We start from the raw sequence: 19709 nt of genomic DNA, 5'->3' as shown, positions 1-19709 counted from the left end.
CCTGATTAGCAAAGCCACAGCTCTAAGCACCTCTGAAATAGTCTATATATCCAACTAGATGATGACACCTATTCACATCTTCCAGCATAACACTATCCCTGCTCATCCTCCCAGCAGAATGGAACATGTTGACACCCTGAATGACTTACATCCCGAGAGAGAGAGAAGAAACAGCTGCTCTCCCTGCTGGGAGCCATGGGACAGATGTCAGTCAGCAGAGGCAGCCAGAGGGATAGGAGAGAGGAGGCGGCTTCATTCTTTCCCTCCTCCTAGCCCCCTGCCTACTCCCCTGGGAGGTGGGGTGTACTTTGGGGAAGGAAAAGAAGAGACACTGAGCTCCTGACATGATAATGGGAAAACCTGCTGTGAGATGCAGAGGAAATGGGAAGCAGACAGAGTCCCTGGCATGCAAGGGAAAGGAGCAATGGTCTGCGCACACAGCCCCTGCCTTGGTGAGGCACTCTGGAACAGTGAAAGAGGAATAGGGGATTCCCCCTCACCAGGAGTTCTGGGTATTAGGGGACCATGACATGGGGGAGGAGGGAAGGGGCACACACAAAGCCAGTAGTATGGGAGAAGAATGGGGAACCCTGATATGGGAGCTAGAGGCAAATGGAGTGCACACAGATTCCCTGGCAGAGGGAAACTGGGGGACCCTGGCATGTGGCAGAAGAGGGAATGGAGGTACACACAGAGCCCCAGGCAGCACACACTGGTTAAGGTCTCCCACTAAAACTCTGAACTACGCTCTCTGGACTGACATTTCCCATCCCTGCTTTCAACTGAAGGGTGATGCTATTGCTGAAAGCTTAAGAAAAATCATGTCATACATTTGAATTATGAAAGGAATATGGTTCTCTCATTGAAAAAAATTAATGCCATGCTTCTTCTGTAGAGAGAGCTAAAATCAACTGAACTTCAAAAGTCAACGTGTAAATAGTAGCCATTTTAAAATACATCCACAACCAGACTGGTTACAAGCAACTGAAAATTCACTTATGAGCATGATCAGTAGGTATCTGCTAAAGTTTTCTGTAGAGTCTAATGAATCCCCTCCCATTCTGGGATGACACAATATACCTTCTTTCTAACCTGTCAAATATAGGGGCTGCTACCAGTACAAATTATATAACAATTGTAACTCTCTCATGGAAACTGCACCCTCAGCAAGTTTGCAGATGACACTAAACTGGGAGGAGAGCTAGATACGCTGGAGGATAGGATACAGAGGGCCCTAGACAAATTAGAGGATTGGGCCAAAAGAAATCTGATGAGGTTCAACAATGCTTTTTTTGCCTCTGTTTTCACTAACAAGGACAGCGCTCCCAGACTGCTACGCTGGGCATCACAAAATGGGGAAGAGATGGCCAGCCCTCTGTGGAGATAGAGGTGGTTAGGGACTATTTAGAAAAGCTGGACGTGCACAAGTCCATGGGGCCGGACGAGTTGCATCCGAGAGTGCTGAAGGAATTGGCGGCTGTGATTGCAGAGCCATTGGCCATTATCTTTGAAAACTCGTGGCGAACCCGGGAAGTCCCGGATGACTGGAAAAAGGCTAATGTAGTGCCAATCTTTAAAAAAGGGAAGAAGGAGGATCCTGGGAACTACAGGCCAGTCAGCCTCACCTCAGTCCCTGGAAAAATCATGGAGCAGGTCCTCAAAGAATCAATCTTGAAGTACTTGCATGAAAGGAAAGTGATCAGGAACAGCCAGCATGGATTCACCAAGGGAAGGTCATGCCTGACTAATCTAATCGCCTTTTATCATGAGATTACTGGTTCTGTGGATGAAGGGAAAGCAGTGGATGTATTGTTTCTTGACTTTAGCAAAGCTTTTGACACGGTCTCCCACAGTATTCTTGTCAGCAAGTTAAGGAAGTATGGGCTGGATGAATGCACTATAGGGTGGGTAGAAAGCTGGCTAGATTGTCGGGCTCAACGGGTAGTGATCAATGGCTCCATGTCTAGTTGGCAGCCGGTGTCAAGTGGAGTGCCCCAGGGGTCGGTCCTGGGGCCGGTTTTGTTCAATATCTTCATAAATGATCTGGAGGATGGTGTGGATTGCACTCTCAGCAAATTTGCGGACGATACTAAACTGGGAGGAGTGGTAGATACGCTGGAGGGGAGGGATAGGATACAGAAGGACCTAGACAAATTGGAGGATTGGGCCAAAAGAAATCTGATGAGGTTCAATAAGGATAAGTGCAGGGTCCTGCACTTAGGACGGAAGAATCCAATGCACCGCTACAGACTAGGGACCGAATGGCTAGGCAGCAGTTCTGCGGAAAAGGACCTAGGGGTGACAGTGGACGAGAAGCTGGATATGAGTCAGCAGTGTGCCCTTGTTGCCAAGAAGGCCAATGGCATTTTGGGATGTATACGTAGGGGCATAGCGAGCAGATCGAGGGACGTGATCGTCCCCCTCTATTCGACATTGGTGAGGCCTCATCTGGAGTACTGTGTCCAGTTTTGGGCCCCACACTACAAGAAGGATGTGGATAAATTGGAGAGAGTCCAGCGAAGGGCAACAAAAATGATTAGGGGTCTAGAACACATGACTTCTGAGGAGAGGCTGAGGGAGCTGGGATTGTTTAGCCTGCAGAAGAGAAGAATGAGGGGGGATTTGATAGCTGCTTTCAACTACCTGAAAGGGGGTTCCAAAGAGGATGGCTCTAGACTGTTCTCAATGGTAGCAGATGACAGAACGAGGAGTAATGGCTTCAAGTTGCAGTGGGGGAGGTTTAGATTGGATATTAGGAAAAACTTTTTCACTAAGAGGGTGGTGAAACACTGGAATGCGTTGCCTAGGGAGGTGGTGGAATCTCCTTCCTTGGAAGTTTTTAAGGTCAGGCTTGACAAAGCCCTGGCTGGGATGATTTAACTGGGAATTGGTCCTGCTTCGAGCAGGGGGTTGGACTAGATGACCTTCAGGGGTCCCTTCCAACCCTGATATTCTATGATTCTATGATTCTAAGGACAAGTGCAGAGTCCTGCACTTAGGACGGAAGAATCCAGTGCACTGCTACAGACTAGGGACCGAATGGCTCGGCAGCAGTTCTGCAGAAAAGGACCTAGGGGTTACAGTGAACGAGAGCTGGATATGAGTCAACAGTGTGCTGTTGTTGCCAAGAAGGTCAATGGCATTTTGGGATGTATAAGTAGGGGCACTGCCAGCAGATCGACGGATGTGATCGTTCCCCTCTATTCAACATTGGTGAGGCCTCATCTGGAGTACTGTGTCCACTTTTGGACCCCACACTACAAGAAGGATGTGGAAAAATTGGAAAACGTCCAGTGGAAGGCAACAAAAATGATTAGGGGACTGGAACACATGACTTATGAGGAGAGGCTGAGGGAACTGGGATTGTTTAGTCTGCCGAAGTGAAGAATGAGGGGGTATTTGATAGCTGCTTTCAACTACCTGAAAGGGGGTTCCAAAGAGGATGGATCTAGACTGTTCTCAGTGGTGGCAGATGACAGAACGAGGAGTAATGGTCTCAAGTTGCAGTGGGGGAGGTTTAGGTTGGATATTAGGAAAAACTTTTTCACTACGAGGGTGGTGAAGCACTGGAATGCGTTACCTAGAGAGGTGGTAGAATCTCCTTCCTTAGAGGTTTTTAAAAGGTCAGGCTTGACAAAGCCCTGGCTGGGATGATTTAGTTGGGGTTGGTCCTGCTTTGAGCAGGGGGTGGGACTAGATGACCTCCTGAGGTCCCTTCCAACCCTGATATTCTATTAAACTCAACAAGCACAATTCTTCACAACAAAAAATAGACATGATCTTAACATACCGTATACACTTGTTCATTAGCCTGTTCGTTTATAAGCTGACCCCTCCAAGATGGATAGGTAAAAATAGTAAAAACTGTATGACCCTTTCGTAAGCCAACCCTATATTTCCGGGGTTGGCAAACTTTGCCTCCCAGCCCATCAGGGTAAGCCACTTCCCACAGCTCCCAATGGCTGTGAACAGCGAACCGCAGTCACAGGGAGCTGAGGGGCTCCGTTCCTGCCAACGCTCCAGGTAAACAAAACGACAATGTATTAGATATTCAATTCAATGATTTCATAGAGTTTAAAATCAAATTTTGGTGCTGACCCGTTTATAAGCCGACCCCTGCTCTTTGATGCATCACTTTTTTACCAAAAATATTCGGCTTATGAACAAGTATATAAGGTAATAGAAAGAAGAAAGTACAGAGGGGGGAAAAATTAACTGACGCATTGAATAAACTTGTACATTTTACAGTATATACTGAACAACATGAACATACTTAACAAAACAGGGACAGATTTTACTATATATGTGGAACTTAATTAAGAAAATTAAGGAAAAGGAAATTTTGCTGTGGGAAATCTGAAAAATGCAAGGAAATAAAATTTATTTTTATGTGCAGCCTTAATGTTGTATTAACTTTTTTTTTTGCATTTAATTAGTAACACATTTTTAAATGTATAATTTTTATGGTGACACTATGCCTTCATCTTGGCTATCTCCCAAAGTTTCCACTTTTATTGCATAAACGTACAGTGGCTCTGGTACATACATAGTTCTCCCCAACGGTTTTCCCAAGCACAAATTAGTATGTGCATTTTAATTCAGGAGTTGTATTGTAACATTACCTGTGCTCCAAGATCATTCATGTATGGCCTAAGCTCGCTAAATAGATCATAGCCTTGATGAAAGAAGGTCAGATGAGCATACATAAAGGATAACATCTAGAAGGAAGAAAGAATACAAGTATATGTTAGAAAGGAGTTTTAAATAGAGCGTTATCAGATCTTGCATACATAACTCACACTGAATGAACTCTCACAAACAAGCTTGAAGTGCAGGGCTTAATTCTCCACTGCTCTGCACTTCGTGGAGATACACATGAGTACAAAGTGAGTGCAAGGTGCATGCAAAATACTACCATTCTGCCTTGGTAGTGCTCTACACCCACTCTGTGGTCACTTTGCACAGGTCTAAATGACTATACGAGGGTCAAGACAGAAATGAATCATCCCACCAAGTTAAATCTTTCATAAACGGGCTAATAAAATTATCCTATAAAACCTGATTGACAGGTGAGATCATGTTTTAGTCCGATTATTTAAAACTTGTTAAAAAAATATGCCACTCAAACACCTAAGAAACCAGCTGGAAGGCACAGAATCTGCTTGTTAAAGATCCATAACTTCTACAGTTACAGCTGAAATAGCTCACAATCTGCTTCCCTGGGATTTCCAAGACGACTCACCAAAAACAAGAGACGAAACCATCAAGCAGTCTGCATACATTGTGAGAAAAAAAGAAGGGAAGATATCCAGGATTCCAAAGGCACAGAGAAAAAGATTGGTTTGTAATAATGACCCAACCTGTCACAGTTTGTATAATTCATTTAATCTCATGAAAAAAACATGTGAAGGAATGGAAAGTGGAATTTGAAAGGGACAAAGTCAAGGACACGGTCTCCAGTTATGTATCTGGCACTCAAAAGAGATGAGATTGGAAGCAAAAATGTACATTAGCCTCAAATGGTCCCAATCTATTTTCTTCATGTAAAAATGTGCCATTTTAAGGAAACGAGAGACAACCTTGAAAACAGATTTGGAGAAGTACTAATTTTAAGTGAATGCAGCTTTCCCAAAGGGTGCCTTATTGAAAGCCTTGGAGGCCAAACTATTCAAGTTTCGCTACAAAACATGTACAGCATACACAATAGCCATAAAACCTTAGTGATTTCCTCCACCCTGATGTGAAAGGATCACCATTAGGTGTATGTCTACGCTGCAGTCAGAGCTGCAAGTGCAGCTCAGGTGGGCACACCGGGACAAACTTTAAGCTAGCTACCACAGCTAGAAATAGCAGTGACGATGTGGTGGCGTGGATCTTGGGGCAGCTAGCACAACACACACACATCCAGGTTTCTGGGAAGATTTGTACAGTCTGCGCTGAAGCCCAAGCCATCGTCTCTTCACTGCTATTTTTAGCTGCACTTGCTAAATTAAAGTTAGCATGGGTGCGCCTACATGAGCTGCAATCCCACCTCCGACTGCAGTGCAGGCACAGTGATAGAGTGTAGTTCACATGCCCACCCAGTCTTAGCCTCTCTTGCTACCACCAGCCAGCGTGCCAGTTGTGATGGTGGCTGTGCGACATGGAGACAAACAGACAAATTCATGTTACATAGGTCGCTGATCAGAGGGTAGCAACTTGTAGTCTCAAATGTTTATTTTTTATATTTCAGATTTAATCAGACATTTTACACATAAAATGTAAAGATCTTACCGATTTTAAGATCTCTGATCTTCTCTTAGATTGAAGAACATTAATCTAGGAAAAAATAAACATCTTGCTTTATTCACCAGTCCCCACGCAAACTGCAATAATCCAGGTTATGTGTAACTGTTAATAAATAAAGTAACCTTAAAATATGGGGAAAACAGAATTCAAAAATCTGACTTCATAGAAATTTTTTTAATATTACAGAGAAGACTGCAACTAATTGTATTTACCATCGCCATTTACAGTTAAGAGAAAAAACTTGCAATGCTAGAATTCCCAAAAGATGCTCACAAAGTTTCAATATTAGTTGAAAAAAGTATTTTACAAACCTCATGGGTTATGTTCTTAAAATCTATTCATGTAATGCCAAAACATGTCAGACACTTTAAAGTCACTTAAGATGACTGGGTCCCCACCTCTGGGAGCGGAGTCTAAAAGTCTTCGCAAGAATTCTATTAAGCTAATTACATTTTATCTTTGCCACCTCAATCATGCTATTAAGTTAGTTGACATCACTAACCACTTGTGTTCATTGGTTATCCAAGAAAGTAACATTCATGCCCCTTGTCTTATTTTATGTGCAATATCTGATTTTTCACATGTATCTAGTCCTCTTCTTGCTTTCTCGTCAGTGGCTTTAATTACCTGCCACAATATAAGATTTTCTCAAAAAACCCTCACTTAACGGACACATACATTATTGTGGAATTCACTTCCTTAGTATGTCTGTTTAATGCTAATAAGTACAATATTTTTACAGAACTTGTAAACAAAAACATGGTATTTTAAAGCTACACATCCAATGCTTTGGAAAGCATTCTGCAACACACACACACACACACACTCAGAAAAGACTTTCCTGGATAAAAAAATAAAAGGGAACTCAGAGAAATATTGAAATACAAATTAAATCCAAGTAAATATGACCACAGAGACACTCCAGTAGAGTCCTTTCATAGTGAAGTCATTTTTTCCTCAAGAAGAAAGCTTCATTGTAAGCAGAAAGGTCCATCTATAACTTGAATTGTTTGCATGGCGGATTACATGGAAAATTTGGGAGTTTCCTTCACCATAAATGCAGTTTTATTAAGTGGACTGTAGTGTACACAAGAATAGACGAACTCCAAAAGGCACATGAATTCCAATATAGAATGTGCAAAAATGGCTGAATGCATGTGATCATTTCTCCTAAGCCTGTACCAAAATAGTAAGAGCCTGCTACGGACAGCTAAGTTACAGTAGAACCTCACAGTTACGAACACCTCAGGAATGGACGTGTTCATAACTCAAATGTTGGTAATTCTAAACAAAATGTTATGGTTGTTCTTTCAAAGTTTACAACTGGACATTTACTTAATACAGCTTTGAAACTTTACTATGAAGAAAAATTCTGCTTTTAACCATCTTAAAGGAAACAAGCACAGTTTCCTTGCCTTGCTTTATTTTGGTGGGGGGACAGGGGTGGGTCTTTGATGCCTGACTGCATCCTTCCAGGTTCCAAATGAGGTATGTGGTTGACTGGTCAGTTCATAACCCTGGTGTTTGTAACTCTACTGTACTCCTTTATCTCACATGGTAGGAACTAAATTCACCCCTATATTGACCCTTATGAACCACTTATGTTCACTTAAGCATCTTCTGAAACCTCTCCTCTGACATAATGCCAACAAAAAAAGCCTTGATAATGATTAGGCAGCTGGAATGCTGTGAGTACGGCTTGTGCTGTTCTTTGTTATGTTACACTTCTCATTTACCGAATAAACCTTTATTTTTTCTCTTATACTAGTTCTTCGGGACAGGGAATGTTTTTATTGCACCTGTACAGTGTCTAGCCTGCAGGTGCAGCCTCAGTTCTAATTGTAAAGTGGTCCAGAGATCATAGATCTTGTGCAGGGCCTCTGGACAGGAATTAATTTAATCCTTGGTGCTGAAGGTTTCAGATTCAATCCCTGCTGATGACCACAGGGTCTGTATCCATCCATGGATCGATACAGACCTGTCACGGCATTAGAGAGAAACAGGAACTGAGTTGTCATAGGGGTTTCTTTAACTCCCTACTCCCGGGGTGGGGGGGGGAAGGGGGGGGGGAGATTGTGTGTGTGTGTGTCTGTATTGTTACACACACACACTTGCTGACAGGTATTTTGACATAAATTACCAAAATAATTTAAACTGGTGTGATTATGCAGTGTTATTTTGACAATAAAATTTGTAGATTTTAAAATATTGTGTGCAGAATTTTTAGTTTTTGGTGCAGAACACCCCCAGGAGTAACACATTGTTCTTGAAAAACTACACTTACCTGAAGAACATAATCCAGAGCTATGTGCCGAAAGCATTTTCGTGTTGCAGTGAGAATGTTGGTGGCCTCCTCTACTTCATGTTGTTTATTTCTTTGAACTTGAGCATTTTTTGCTAGTGCATTTTCTTTTTCTTCACTGACTTTTTCAAACTGCTTCTTTGCATCTTTAAATTTTCTAATATCTCTAAACAAAAGGGGAGATGAATTGCAATATCCTTGGAAGGCTCATTTTGTTGATCATGAAATATTTAAAAATATACCAAATTTTAAACCTTTTCTAACATGGTTCCATTTACAGGTATCATATTTGATCTTTTTATTATTTCCCTTTTCAACCTTAAATATCTGGATCAGGTGCAAGTTACAGCACAAGAATGATGGAAGTGTGACTGTCCTGGCTGCTCTGTTCTTCTGAACAAGTGAGGGAGTATAATTTGAAAGAATACATCTTGTAGACACTGGTATATTCCTCTAGTCCAACCCAGGGCAGATGATAACCATGATTAAAAAAAATCTGATTTAAAACAAAAAAGGTGGGTTGCTTTGTATTTTCTTTAAATAGTTTCCTAATTGTTACTAGAATTTCAGATTTAACAGTTTTTTTCTGCTGAGATTCACATTAAATGTTCATCTACCCTGAAAAAGACAATCCATGATCTCATTCAACATCTCTACTGTGATACCACCACAAACTCAAACACAAAATTGGTAAGGAAACAGGCCATGCTACGTTTGAAACCAGCACTACCTTCTGATGTATTGAACTTCAAAATGTCAAGAAAGCTGAAATGCTTCAACCAGGTCATACTATTCCTTTACAGTTTGCAGTCTGAAGTTAACGGGACTTGTGCTTCTAAGTGGCTTAGGTGCTTTTGACATCCCAACCTTAGGTGCTTAAATATGAATCTTTGCTGTTAGTTCTGAAGTACTGTTTTAAAGTGAAAGATTTTATGACACTAAGGCCCCAATCCTTCAAAAACGTATGCACATACTAATTTTATGCACTGTGAGCACAGTCCCACCAAAGTCACTGAGACTACTTCCAGGGCAGAGTTAAGGAGCTGCTTAACTGTTTGCAGGATGAGGGCCTACAAGAGAAAATTTTAATACAAAAGCTCCTCATATGGAAAACACTTCAGCTCATGCTTAACTTTAAACATATTGATAGTTCCACTGAAGTCAATGGGACTACTCAGGTGAGTAAAGTTACATATCTGTTTCAGTGTTTGCATGATCAGGGCCATTATTTTCAATCTTTTGTTTTTTGCCCATTATAGTTTCGTAAAATTAAAATAAGATACCATCCCAGTAGTGACATTAAAAAAACATCCATAATTGAATTCATTATAAATGGTATTTTAAAGTTGCAATAGTACAGATTTTCAGATTAGTTTGACAAACACTCAATGCATGACTTAAAGCAATGATTTAAAAAAATACAATGACTGAAAATGTCTCCATGCCAGTCCAACCCCTATTGGGCTGTTGGGTTATTTTTGGCAAGTTTAAGAGGTGCTATGCAAGCTATGGCTTGACGATTTCCAAATATCTTCAACCTCTCTTAGAAGCTGATTTCACTTCCTAGTTGGTCTTAGTGGAGATATTTTTCCTTGCAGTTTATTAAGGTGAATTTATTTGAAATGAAAATTAACTTACTCTTTAACGAACATCTGAAGCTGTGTTTTAATTGATCTTTGGGTTTGGTCAAATAGGGTCTGAAAGAGGAAAAAAACATAAAAACTTCGTTCAATAAAGGATTTGGAAATATTGGAGTCCTTTAATTTTAGGCCAAAAAACATCTAAAGCCTTTAATTCTGCCGAAGACCTGGATCTCTTTAGGCCATCTCTCTGAAGTCTCCAGGTCTAACAGTAGATTTTGCATTTAAACTGCATTTCTCATTATTCTAATTGTTTTTAAAAAATTAGACATATTTCAAAATTAAAAACATCTTTCACCTGAAAAGTCTTCGCAGCATACCACTATGCAGCAAGATAAAAGAAAAGCTAAAGCTACTCTAGTGACGAACTCTGGCTGCTGCTCTTGTACTTGTTCCCAATGATGTGCATATGAGAAAGTTTAAAGCATAAAGCTGGGGAAGGAAGTTACCCACCTTGTGAAGTTACTGTAGTTCTTTGAGATGTGTCCCCCATGGGAGCTCCATTTCAGGTGCACATATGCCCCAAGTGCCTTTGATCGGAGATTTTCACTATCAATCTCCGCTCGGCCCATGCATGCACCCTATTCATCCTCATGCCCTGCACCAAGACTATACAGGATTTAGCAGGCGAACCTTCCTCAGTTCCTTCTCTACCACGAAGTCCACCAAGGGAACTTTGAAGCAGGGAGGAAAAGAGGGCAGGTAGTGGAGCACCTATAAGAACACACATTCAGTGGAGTATTCTACCTAACATTCATGTGCCCGCATGATTACACCTCATTCCAAGAGGTTAACGAAAAATAGTGAATTAGACAAACCATTACTTAGCTCAACTGTGACTCTTTGACATCTTGTCCCTATGTATTTCATTCTTGGTGCACATGCGCCCCATGCACTCAAGATTGAATCCATTTGGCCAGCACAGTGTTGTTGGGGCACCTCACCCAAAAGCATAAAAGGTGGGGTGACCACAAATATCTCAGTTCCTTTGCCAGTACACAATTCAGATAGTAATCTCTGCAGCAGCGGGGAAAGGTCGCAGAATATGTATGGACAACATCTCTAAGAACCACAGTTTCCCTAAGGTAACCATTTCTTCTTTGAGTGCTTGTCCAAGTACACTCCTCTCTTGGTGACTGAGAAGTAGTAATCTGTATGATAGGAGGTGGGTGCTATCTAGTCCTAAGGCTCTCAGAACAACTAATTTGGTGGCCACAAAGTGCAGCCACCAACCCTCGCTGGTGGCTGCTCTCACACTTTTCCTAAAATACTTAATTAGCATTAGGAACAAACAAACATGCACACATACATGTCCAACTCGAAATTTATTTATTGCTAGCTAGTAAGTCTGTTGTGAAAAGTGATATTAACTAACATTCACAGCAGACTTACTCAGCCCTGGCAAGTCTGGGGACAAATTAAGCCCTGGATGGGTGATCAGGGGAGGCAGCTGGGGCCAGTGAGACAGCAGGGGGCTGGGTCCAAAGCCTCGTGGCCAGAGGACAGAGCCCAAAGCCGGAGCCAGATCCTGCCGCCCCGCCACCCCAGGGCTGAACCCCAAAGCCTGAGTCCCACAGCCCCTGGGAAGGTGGGGAACCCATGGCTGCCTGCTCCTCCACCATTGTGCCCCAAGCGTCTCCAGATGGGGACAGGGCTCAAGTGGCCCCAGCAATCAACACCAAGGCAGTGTATCCAGGAGCACCAGGGAGGAGCCACTGCTTCCCCCCTCACCCTCCAGTCACAGCCCAGGAGGCTGTGGCCACAAGAGGGCACAGTGGCCGCATTTGAGAAATGCTGTAATCTAGTCTGACCTCCTGTCAAACACAGGCCATAGAACTTCCCCAAAATAATTCTTAGGGTAGATCTTTTAGAAAAAAGATCCAATCTTGATTTTGAAACTACTAATGATGGAGAATTCTCCACAACCCTTGGCAAGTTGTTCCAATGGTTAATTACCCTCATAGTTAAAATGTATGCCTTATTTCCAATCTGAATTTGTCTACCTTCAACTTGCGGCCACTAGATTCTATTATACCTGTCTGTGCTAGACTGACATGCCCATTAAATATTTGTTCCCCATGTAGGGTTTTTTATAGAGTTCAGGTCACCCTTTAACTTTCTCTTTGTTAAACTAAACAGATTGAGCTCTTGAATAGATCACTATAAAGCATATTTTCTAATCCTTCAAGCGTTCTTGTGGCTCTTCTCTGAGCTCTCTCTAATTTATTAACATCCTTCATGAATTGTGAACACAAGAACTGGACACTATATTCCAGCAGCAGTTGTAACCATGCCAAATATAGAAAAAAATAACCTCTCTACTTGTACTTGAGCTTCCAGATGGAGTCCACAATGGTACAAACTACTGCTGTGTTCAAACTTGGCATTTTCTCTGTTTTCTGTTCTGGACTGATCTGTCACAGCTCCAAAGAAGGAAGCTGCACAAAGAACAGAGACACTGCATCTGCTGTATCATCTCTGTTGTGCCAGAAACATTGAGCAAACAATGGAGAGGGAAAGCAAGACTCAGTCTGGCAAAGAACTCTGGCTACAAATTGGTTCTGTTGCCATTAGTCTGCTAAGAAGGGAGGAGTAACCCACAGTTTCCAGATCTGCATCAAAGGGTGCAAAGTTGAGTTCCAGCAATATCAGCACAATCAAGGCATACACATTTCAAATCCATTAAGAATTAAGGGCCATAAATATTATAATATACCATTAGCTAGCAAAATCTGTTTGTTTAGGTGAAGTGGTCACAATCATCCTCCAATTACCCACACTTACTGTGTGATAATTGATCATTTCCTGTAGGCTGTCAGAAAACTTTGTCAAGCTCGTCTGTAAAGAAAGAAAACAAATAGGTAAAGGTAAATCCCATCAGATATGGAACACAAAAAGTAAACCTTCAAAAGGCTATAGATTTTCCATTATACTGAGAACATAAAGTGTATAGCAAGGGTTCTCAAACTGGGGGTCGGGACCCCTCGGGGGTCGCAAGGTTATTACGTGAGGGGTCACGAGCTGTCAACCTCCACCCCAAACCCCGCTTTGCCTCCAACATTTATAATGGTGTTAAATATATAAAAAGTGTTTTTAATTTATAAGTGGGGGGAGGTCCACACTCAGAGGCTTGCTGTGTGAAAGGGGTCAACTATTGTCAAACAAAAAAAGAATGATTCCCCAGCTGCTGCAAATCAGCATAGTTCAACAGAGCAACATCTCAAGTGAACTTCTGTATCCTTTACAATGTCTCCATGAAAAGTGTTATAAAGCAGTGGTCCTTGGCCTTTTCAAGCAACTGTATCCAGAGGTTAGCAAACAAAAAGCTACTTGGAATTCAGACATTTTCAAATTTCATTAATTACAAATGATCCAGATTTTCCATGGAAAAAACTTTGCTGTTTTATGTGCATTTTTCAGTAAAATCATTTTCAAACAAAAAATGAGAATTTTTCAGTTAGATGTAAACTTCATATTGAAAACATACACACACACGACATCTTCACAAGTTTTCAATGAAAAATACGTAGGCCAGGTCTACACTACAAACTTACGTCAGTATAACTGTGTTGCTCAGGACTGTGAAAAAATCCACACTCCTGAGTTATACCGTCCTAACCTGCAGTGTAGACAGCGCTACTGGTGGTGTCCCCAGGGGTCAGTCCTAGACCAGTCCTATTCAACTTATTCATAAATGATCTGGAGAAAGCGGTAAACAGCGAGGTGGCAAAGACGACACTGAACGGCTCAAGATAGTTAAGACCAAAGCAGACTGTGAAGAACTTCAAAGAGATCTCACAAAACTAAGTGACTGGGCAACAAAATGGCAAATGAAATTTAATGTGGATAAATGTAAAGTAATGCACATTGGAAAAAAAATCCCCAACTATACACACAACATGGGGGCTAATTTAGCTACAACTAATCAGGAGAAAGATCTCTTGGAGTCATCGTGGATAGTTCTCTGAAGACGTCCATGCAGTGTGCAGCGGCAGTCAAAAAAAGCAAACGGGATGTTAGGAATCATTAAAAAAGGGAGAGAGAATAAGACGGAGAATATCTTACTGCCCTTATATAAATCCATGGTACACCCACATCTTGAATACTGCATACAGATGTGGTCTCATCTCAAAAAAGATATACTGGCATTAGAAAAGGTTCAGAGAAGGGCAACTAAAATGATTAGGGGTTTGGAACAGCCCCCATATGAGGAGAGATTAGAGAGACGAGGACTTTTCAGTTTGGAAAAGAGGAGACTAAGGGGGGATATGATACAGGTATGTAAAATCATGAGTGGTGTGGAGAAAGTGAATAAGGAAAAGTTATTTACTTGTTCCCATAATATAAGAACTAGGAGCCACCAAATGAAATTAATGGGTAGCAGGTTTAAAACAAATAAAAGGAAGCTCTTCTTCACTCAGCGCACAGTCAACCTGTGGAACTCCTTGCCTGAGGAGGTTGTAAAGGCTATGACTATAACAGGGTTTAAAAGAGAACTGGATAAATTCATGGAGGTTAAGTCCATCAATGGCTATTAGCCAGGATGGGTAAGGAATGGTGTCCCTAGCCTCTGTTTGTCAGAGGGTGGAGATGGATGGCGAGAGAGAGATCACCTGATCATTACCTGTTCTGTTCACTCCCTCTGGTGCACCTGTCATTGGCCACTGTCGGCAGATGGGGTACTGGGCTGGATGGGCCTTTGGTCTGACCCAGCATGGCCATTCTTATGTTCTTATGCTACGTTGAAGGGAGAGTTTCTCCGGCCAACATAGCTACTGCCTCTCGGGGAGGTGGATTAACCAGACCAACCAGAGAAGCTCTCCCATCGGTAGAGTAGCACCTTCGCTGCAGTGCTACGGCAGCAGAGCTGCAATGGTGTCGCTGCCGTGCTGTATGTGTAGACAAGCTCTTCGTTGAAATAGCAAGTCAAAATTTCAGGGGGCGAAGGGAGAAAAATCACACTTAAAAGGAATTTTATGCAGAATTCCATAGAACAAAATTTGTATATTTTCTAGGACAAGTTATACCAGTTTACCAGACTAAAGAACTTAGCTGTACCAGACAACATTTGAATTTGAAGTTATGCCTCTGCTGAAATGGGCCCAGTGCAGTGCAAAGGTAGGCCAGGAGAGTATTTTATTTACAAAAAGTGCTTTATCTCAGACCCATGATCTAAACTGATGCTACCTATTTTGTGGTTTATTGTAGTCAAACCTAGACCAGTGGTTCTCTAGCTTTTCCATACCAGTACCCAACCCCCTACATAGGAAGGGGCACAGTGATTGTGACCGTCATGCCTGTTCAGCACCCCCCAACTTGAGAACCCTGTCCCAGAATATTTTTTGTAGGGGTGTGGCACAACCCAATCTCCAGTGCAGGTCAGAACCCAAAACTGAATAGGAGATTGTGCCATGGCCTGGAATGAAGCCTCTTCATCAAGACAGGTGTGCTAGTGATGGTTAAGTAAGTTTGTATAGAAGTAGCAAGAATGAGTAATACTGTAAATGAAAGATTTCTCCAACACTTGCTCCCACTTAAATTATTATATGTTTCCACCTTTTAAATATTTAACCCTCAAACACTTACCTCAACTATTACGTCCTTATTGGAATACTGTGCAAGGTCTCGAATTCCATTCATGAAGTGCTTGTTGGCAGCACAAAAAGCTTTACCAGTATCGATCATCGCAATGCAAAGCTTTACTAGCTAAAGGGAGGAGGGGAAAATGATCATAGTAAATAAAAAAAATTTCAGTTACTTTGTTACACAGAATTTCAAAGTTATTTCCTGTGAAAGACAACCTTTATAGGTACATAGCAAGCGATCACACACAGGTGCAGTAGTTATTTTGACCCATTAGATAAGCCAAGTTGTTGTAGCAGATTTAGTCCAGGCATAGGAGAGAGCCTGAACTAAAACAAATACTTTAGAAACCAATGATTTGACTTCAGTATTTCAGAAATTGTTGCTTAATTTTGTCCTAAGCTGTATGAAAATATTTAACCGCAAGCTGTTATAGACTGATCTCACCAGCATTCCAAGAGACTGTTTAGAGTGCTTGTGACATTAAGAGGTTTATTCTTCTCACCATCAGTAAGCACAAATTCCCTTACAGTTAACAGAGATCACACACACTTTCTTCAAAAACAGAAGGCAACTCCAAGTCATCACCATCAGTATGGTTCAGCGGTAGCACTTTCACTTCCTCAAAGGAGTTTGGATTTAGTCATTCTATTTTATTGCTGGGTTATTACCAATATTGTCTTATCGAAGTACTGCACTATCATGCTGTTTCTGATAGTGAAAACTCCAGCATCTTAATTCATGTATGCACTCTAAATGAAACATTCTGATTTTCAAGGTGGAACGTAAGCTTGTGCTTTGTGGAAAATGGCTGCTCCATTTACTTACAGAGTCAGTGAAATATCAGTAACTTACTCATTACTGTGTAATGCACCTTGACTGTTTCTTAACTATGAAAAGGACACAGTATTATTTTTCTCCTGTCCCATTAACTCAAAAGTTCTACACCTCATGCCTAGTTGTTGCTTTCAGATCACCTTGATTGATTTTTGCTCTCTCTGATTTGACTGCAGCTGGAACTTCTACAGTTCCAATAAAGGTTAAAAAAAAGAGAAAGTTTACTTTTGCAGTATCATTATTAGAGCCAGTTGTGTTTAATCTACAACTATGTGTGAATCTCAGACTTGTAACAAACCAGAAGGAAGCAATATGAAACTGATTTAAAGAGGAGCATATTACCCACCATGCATGCAAGAGGAAAGAATTTCTCCTATTATACTTTTATAAACACTATCCTATTACTGTATGAAAGAACTGGAAGATCAAGAGAAGCAGTGAATGGAAACATCCTGGTCAGGTGGAAAGGGGAAGTACTGGGAGCATTTTAAAAAAAAGTTACAGAGTAAAATAATGCAAAGAAAAATGTACTTGTTTGCAAGGTTCACATTAAAATAGCACAAAAACTCAGTAAAAGTAGAATCAGTTAAAGGTGACATGATGGCCAAGAGGAGTCAATTTATTTTTAAAATACATGTAATTGCAAAATGCTTAGTGACGACGAGCACCGGAATTCAAATGGGTAACTTGCACTTCAAGACAACAGCAGAGATACAGTAGTGCTGAGTGACCTTGTAGAAAGTTCCTCTTGTTTCCAGCAACAACCCACCTTTTGTCTATTAAATAGATTTAGCAACAATCTGATACTTTTAACCTTAGTTCTATTGCTTCTGAAATCATTTATTATATGCAAAATTTACAATTTTGCTTATCTATAGCTGTGACTACTATCCCAAATCTGGTTTAGTACTTAACCCCTTGACTGTGCCTAACACAAAAAGCAGGTCATAGAAAATGAAGGACTGTGCTGCTGAATGTATCAGGTACATCCTAACGTAACATTAATTGCAACAGAACATCAGCACTGCAACAGTTGCCACAGAGAATCAGAAGCAGAATAATAGGTTTATTTGATCCTGTTCATCTGAATTTTTTTAAGTTTTCAAAGTGTACACAATCAACTTAAGCATCTTACCTTTTCAAGTTTCAGTTCTAATTCTGCCACATCTCCTTCCACTTCCTCTAACGCAGCCCTGCAAAGTTAAAAACAATATATTGGAAAGTAAGACTTTACACAGAAAATACACTTCATCTTTTATTTTAAAAATTCTCTTGATTTAGCATGAGGTCTCAGTTGCTCATATTAACAGCTTTCATGAGTCCACAGTTTCATGCAGACTTGAATGCTTAAGAACACAGTTTAGACTAGCATGGGTTATAATGGAGCACAAAGGAGGCGACATGCTTAATCCCTTGCTAATTGAATGTGCACCACATTACCAGAAAAATAGTGACAAGTTGGCTGGTTTGGGGAAGAAGGGCTGGTGGAATTGATTTATGAGAAATATTACATATGTATAAGCTTGGCTAAGCAATGACTAAGGCAGTGGTTCCCAGATTGGGGTTCATGAACCCCTGGGAGGTTTGCGAAATGTTACAGGGGTTTCCCAGGAAAAAATTCTCTAATGGCGGACAGAGCTGTCCCTAGGAACCCCAGGTAGCACGGGGCCAGCAGCCCGGAGCCCCTGGACTTCCAAGAGCTAAGCAGATCAAAGCAAGCATATCTATCACACTGAGGAGATTTAAACTTCAAGACTACTTATAAGAAATGGAAAGGGAGGTGGATATTTTTTTGATGTTTTTAAAATTAAATAAATAGGCAGCTGGTATTGTTTTTAAAATTATTATGAAGAACAAGTTTAAGCTTTGGGTGTAACATGCATTGTTTGCCTGGACTGCTCAAGACCTGAATGCTTGTGTAGGAGGAACTCTGAGTTGGCTTCTTAAATACCTTCATGCTGTTCCACATCTGATACCCACTGATGAAACATAGGAGCCTTGTCTTATAACAGGCTTATTTAAAGTGATACAAGCTACGAAAGTGAGATCTTGGAAGAGTGCTGCTATTTTCATAATGTAATAAAAATACTGTAATCATAGTAGTGTGTAATAAGCATGTCATAAAAGCAACATTTTATATTTCCAAAATCACTGCTTTTATAATTTATACTCAGGTAAAGGAGAAAATCCCTGGAAATATTCATTTTCAGGAGGGGGTTCACGAGACGACATTTTAGTGAAAGGGGTTCACAGGTTGTTAAAGTGTGGGAACCACTAGACTAAGGGAACACATGACAACTGCCTACAAACATTTGAAGATGATAGCACCAAAGGATGAGAGGAATCATGTGACACATTGAAGCTTAAATTCTTTGGGGGGGCAGGGACTGTCTATATTATGCATCTCAGACAGTGCCAATCACCCTGTATCATCATTCAACAAACAATTAGAGGATGAGCTTTTAAAAAGGTGAAATTTAGACTGAAAAATCAGAAAAAAATCACACATAATTCATAGATTCATAGATATTTAGGTCAGAAGGGACCAATATGACCACCTAGTCGGACCTCCTGCACAACGCAGGCCACAGAATTTCACCCACCACTCCTACAAAAAACCTCTCACCTATGTCTGAGCTACTGAAGTCCTCAAATCGTGGTTTAAAGACTTCAAGGAGTAGAGGATCCTCCAGCAAGTGACCCGTACCCCGTGCTACAGAGGAAGGTGAAAAACCTCCAGGGCCTCTTCTAATCTGCCCTGGAGGAAAATTCCTTCCCGACCCCAAATATGGCGATCAACTAAACCCTGAGCATATGGGCAAGATTCACCAGCCAGATATTACAGAAAATTCTTTCCTGGGTAACTCAGATCCCACCCCATCTAATATCCCATCACAGGCCATTGGGCCTATTTACCATGAATATTTAATTACCAAAACCATGATATCCCATCATACCATCTCCTCCAATGTACACAATAATGTATCTGTCTTTGTAGTAAAATACCAGATGACACACTTTTAGGTCTTGTGTCAAGTCTAGTCAGATTCTGTTTTTCT

General features: G+C 41.1%; 1 protein-coding gene across 4 annotated transcripts in view; it reads right to left on the bottom strand.

The window, feature by feature from the left end:
- The window catches only part of ACAP2 (ArfGAP with coiled-coil, ankyrin repeat and PH domains 2), a 121001-nt gene that overhangs the window by 73116 nt on the left and 28176 nt on the right, over positions 1–19709 (bottom strand). For all 4 annotated transcript variants that reach the window (XM_077826195.1, XM_077826192.1, XM_077826194.1 and 1 more), the window contains exons 2-8: positions 17786–17843; positions 15817–15936; positions 13015–13068; positions 10229–10287; positions 8573–8756; positions 6274–6318; positions 4623–4718 (exon numbers count right to left, since the gene is read on the bottom strand). In XM_077826195.1, the coding sequence (XP_077682321.1) occupies positions 4623–4718; positions 6274–6318; positions 8573–8756; positions 10229–10287; positions 13015–13068; positions 15817–15936; positions 17786–17843 (616 nt within the window). The remainder of the gene's footprint in view (positions 1–4622; positions 4719–6273; positions 6319–8572; positions 8757–10228; positions 10288–13014; positions 13069–15816; positions 15937–17785; positions 17844–19709) is intronic.

This window comes from Eretmochelys imbricata, chromosome 9 (genome assembly GCF_965152235.1).
Source record: "Eretmochelys imbricata isolate rEreImb1 chromosome 9, rEreImb1.hap1, whole genome shotgun sequence".
Classification (NCBI taxonomy): domain Eukaryota; kingdom Metazoa; phylum Chordata; order Testudines; family Cheloniidae; genus Eretmochelys; species Eretmochelys imbricata.
Note: the sequence above shows the minus strand (reverse complement) of the source record. Positions and strands in the feature narration are given on the sequence as shown.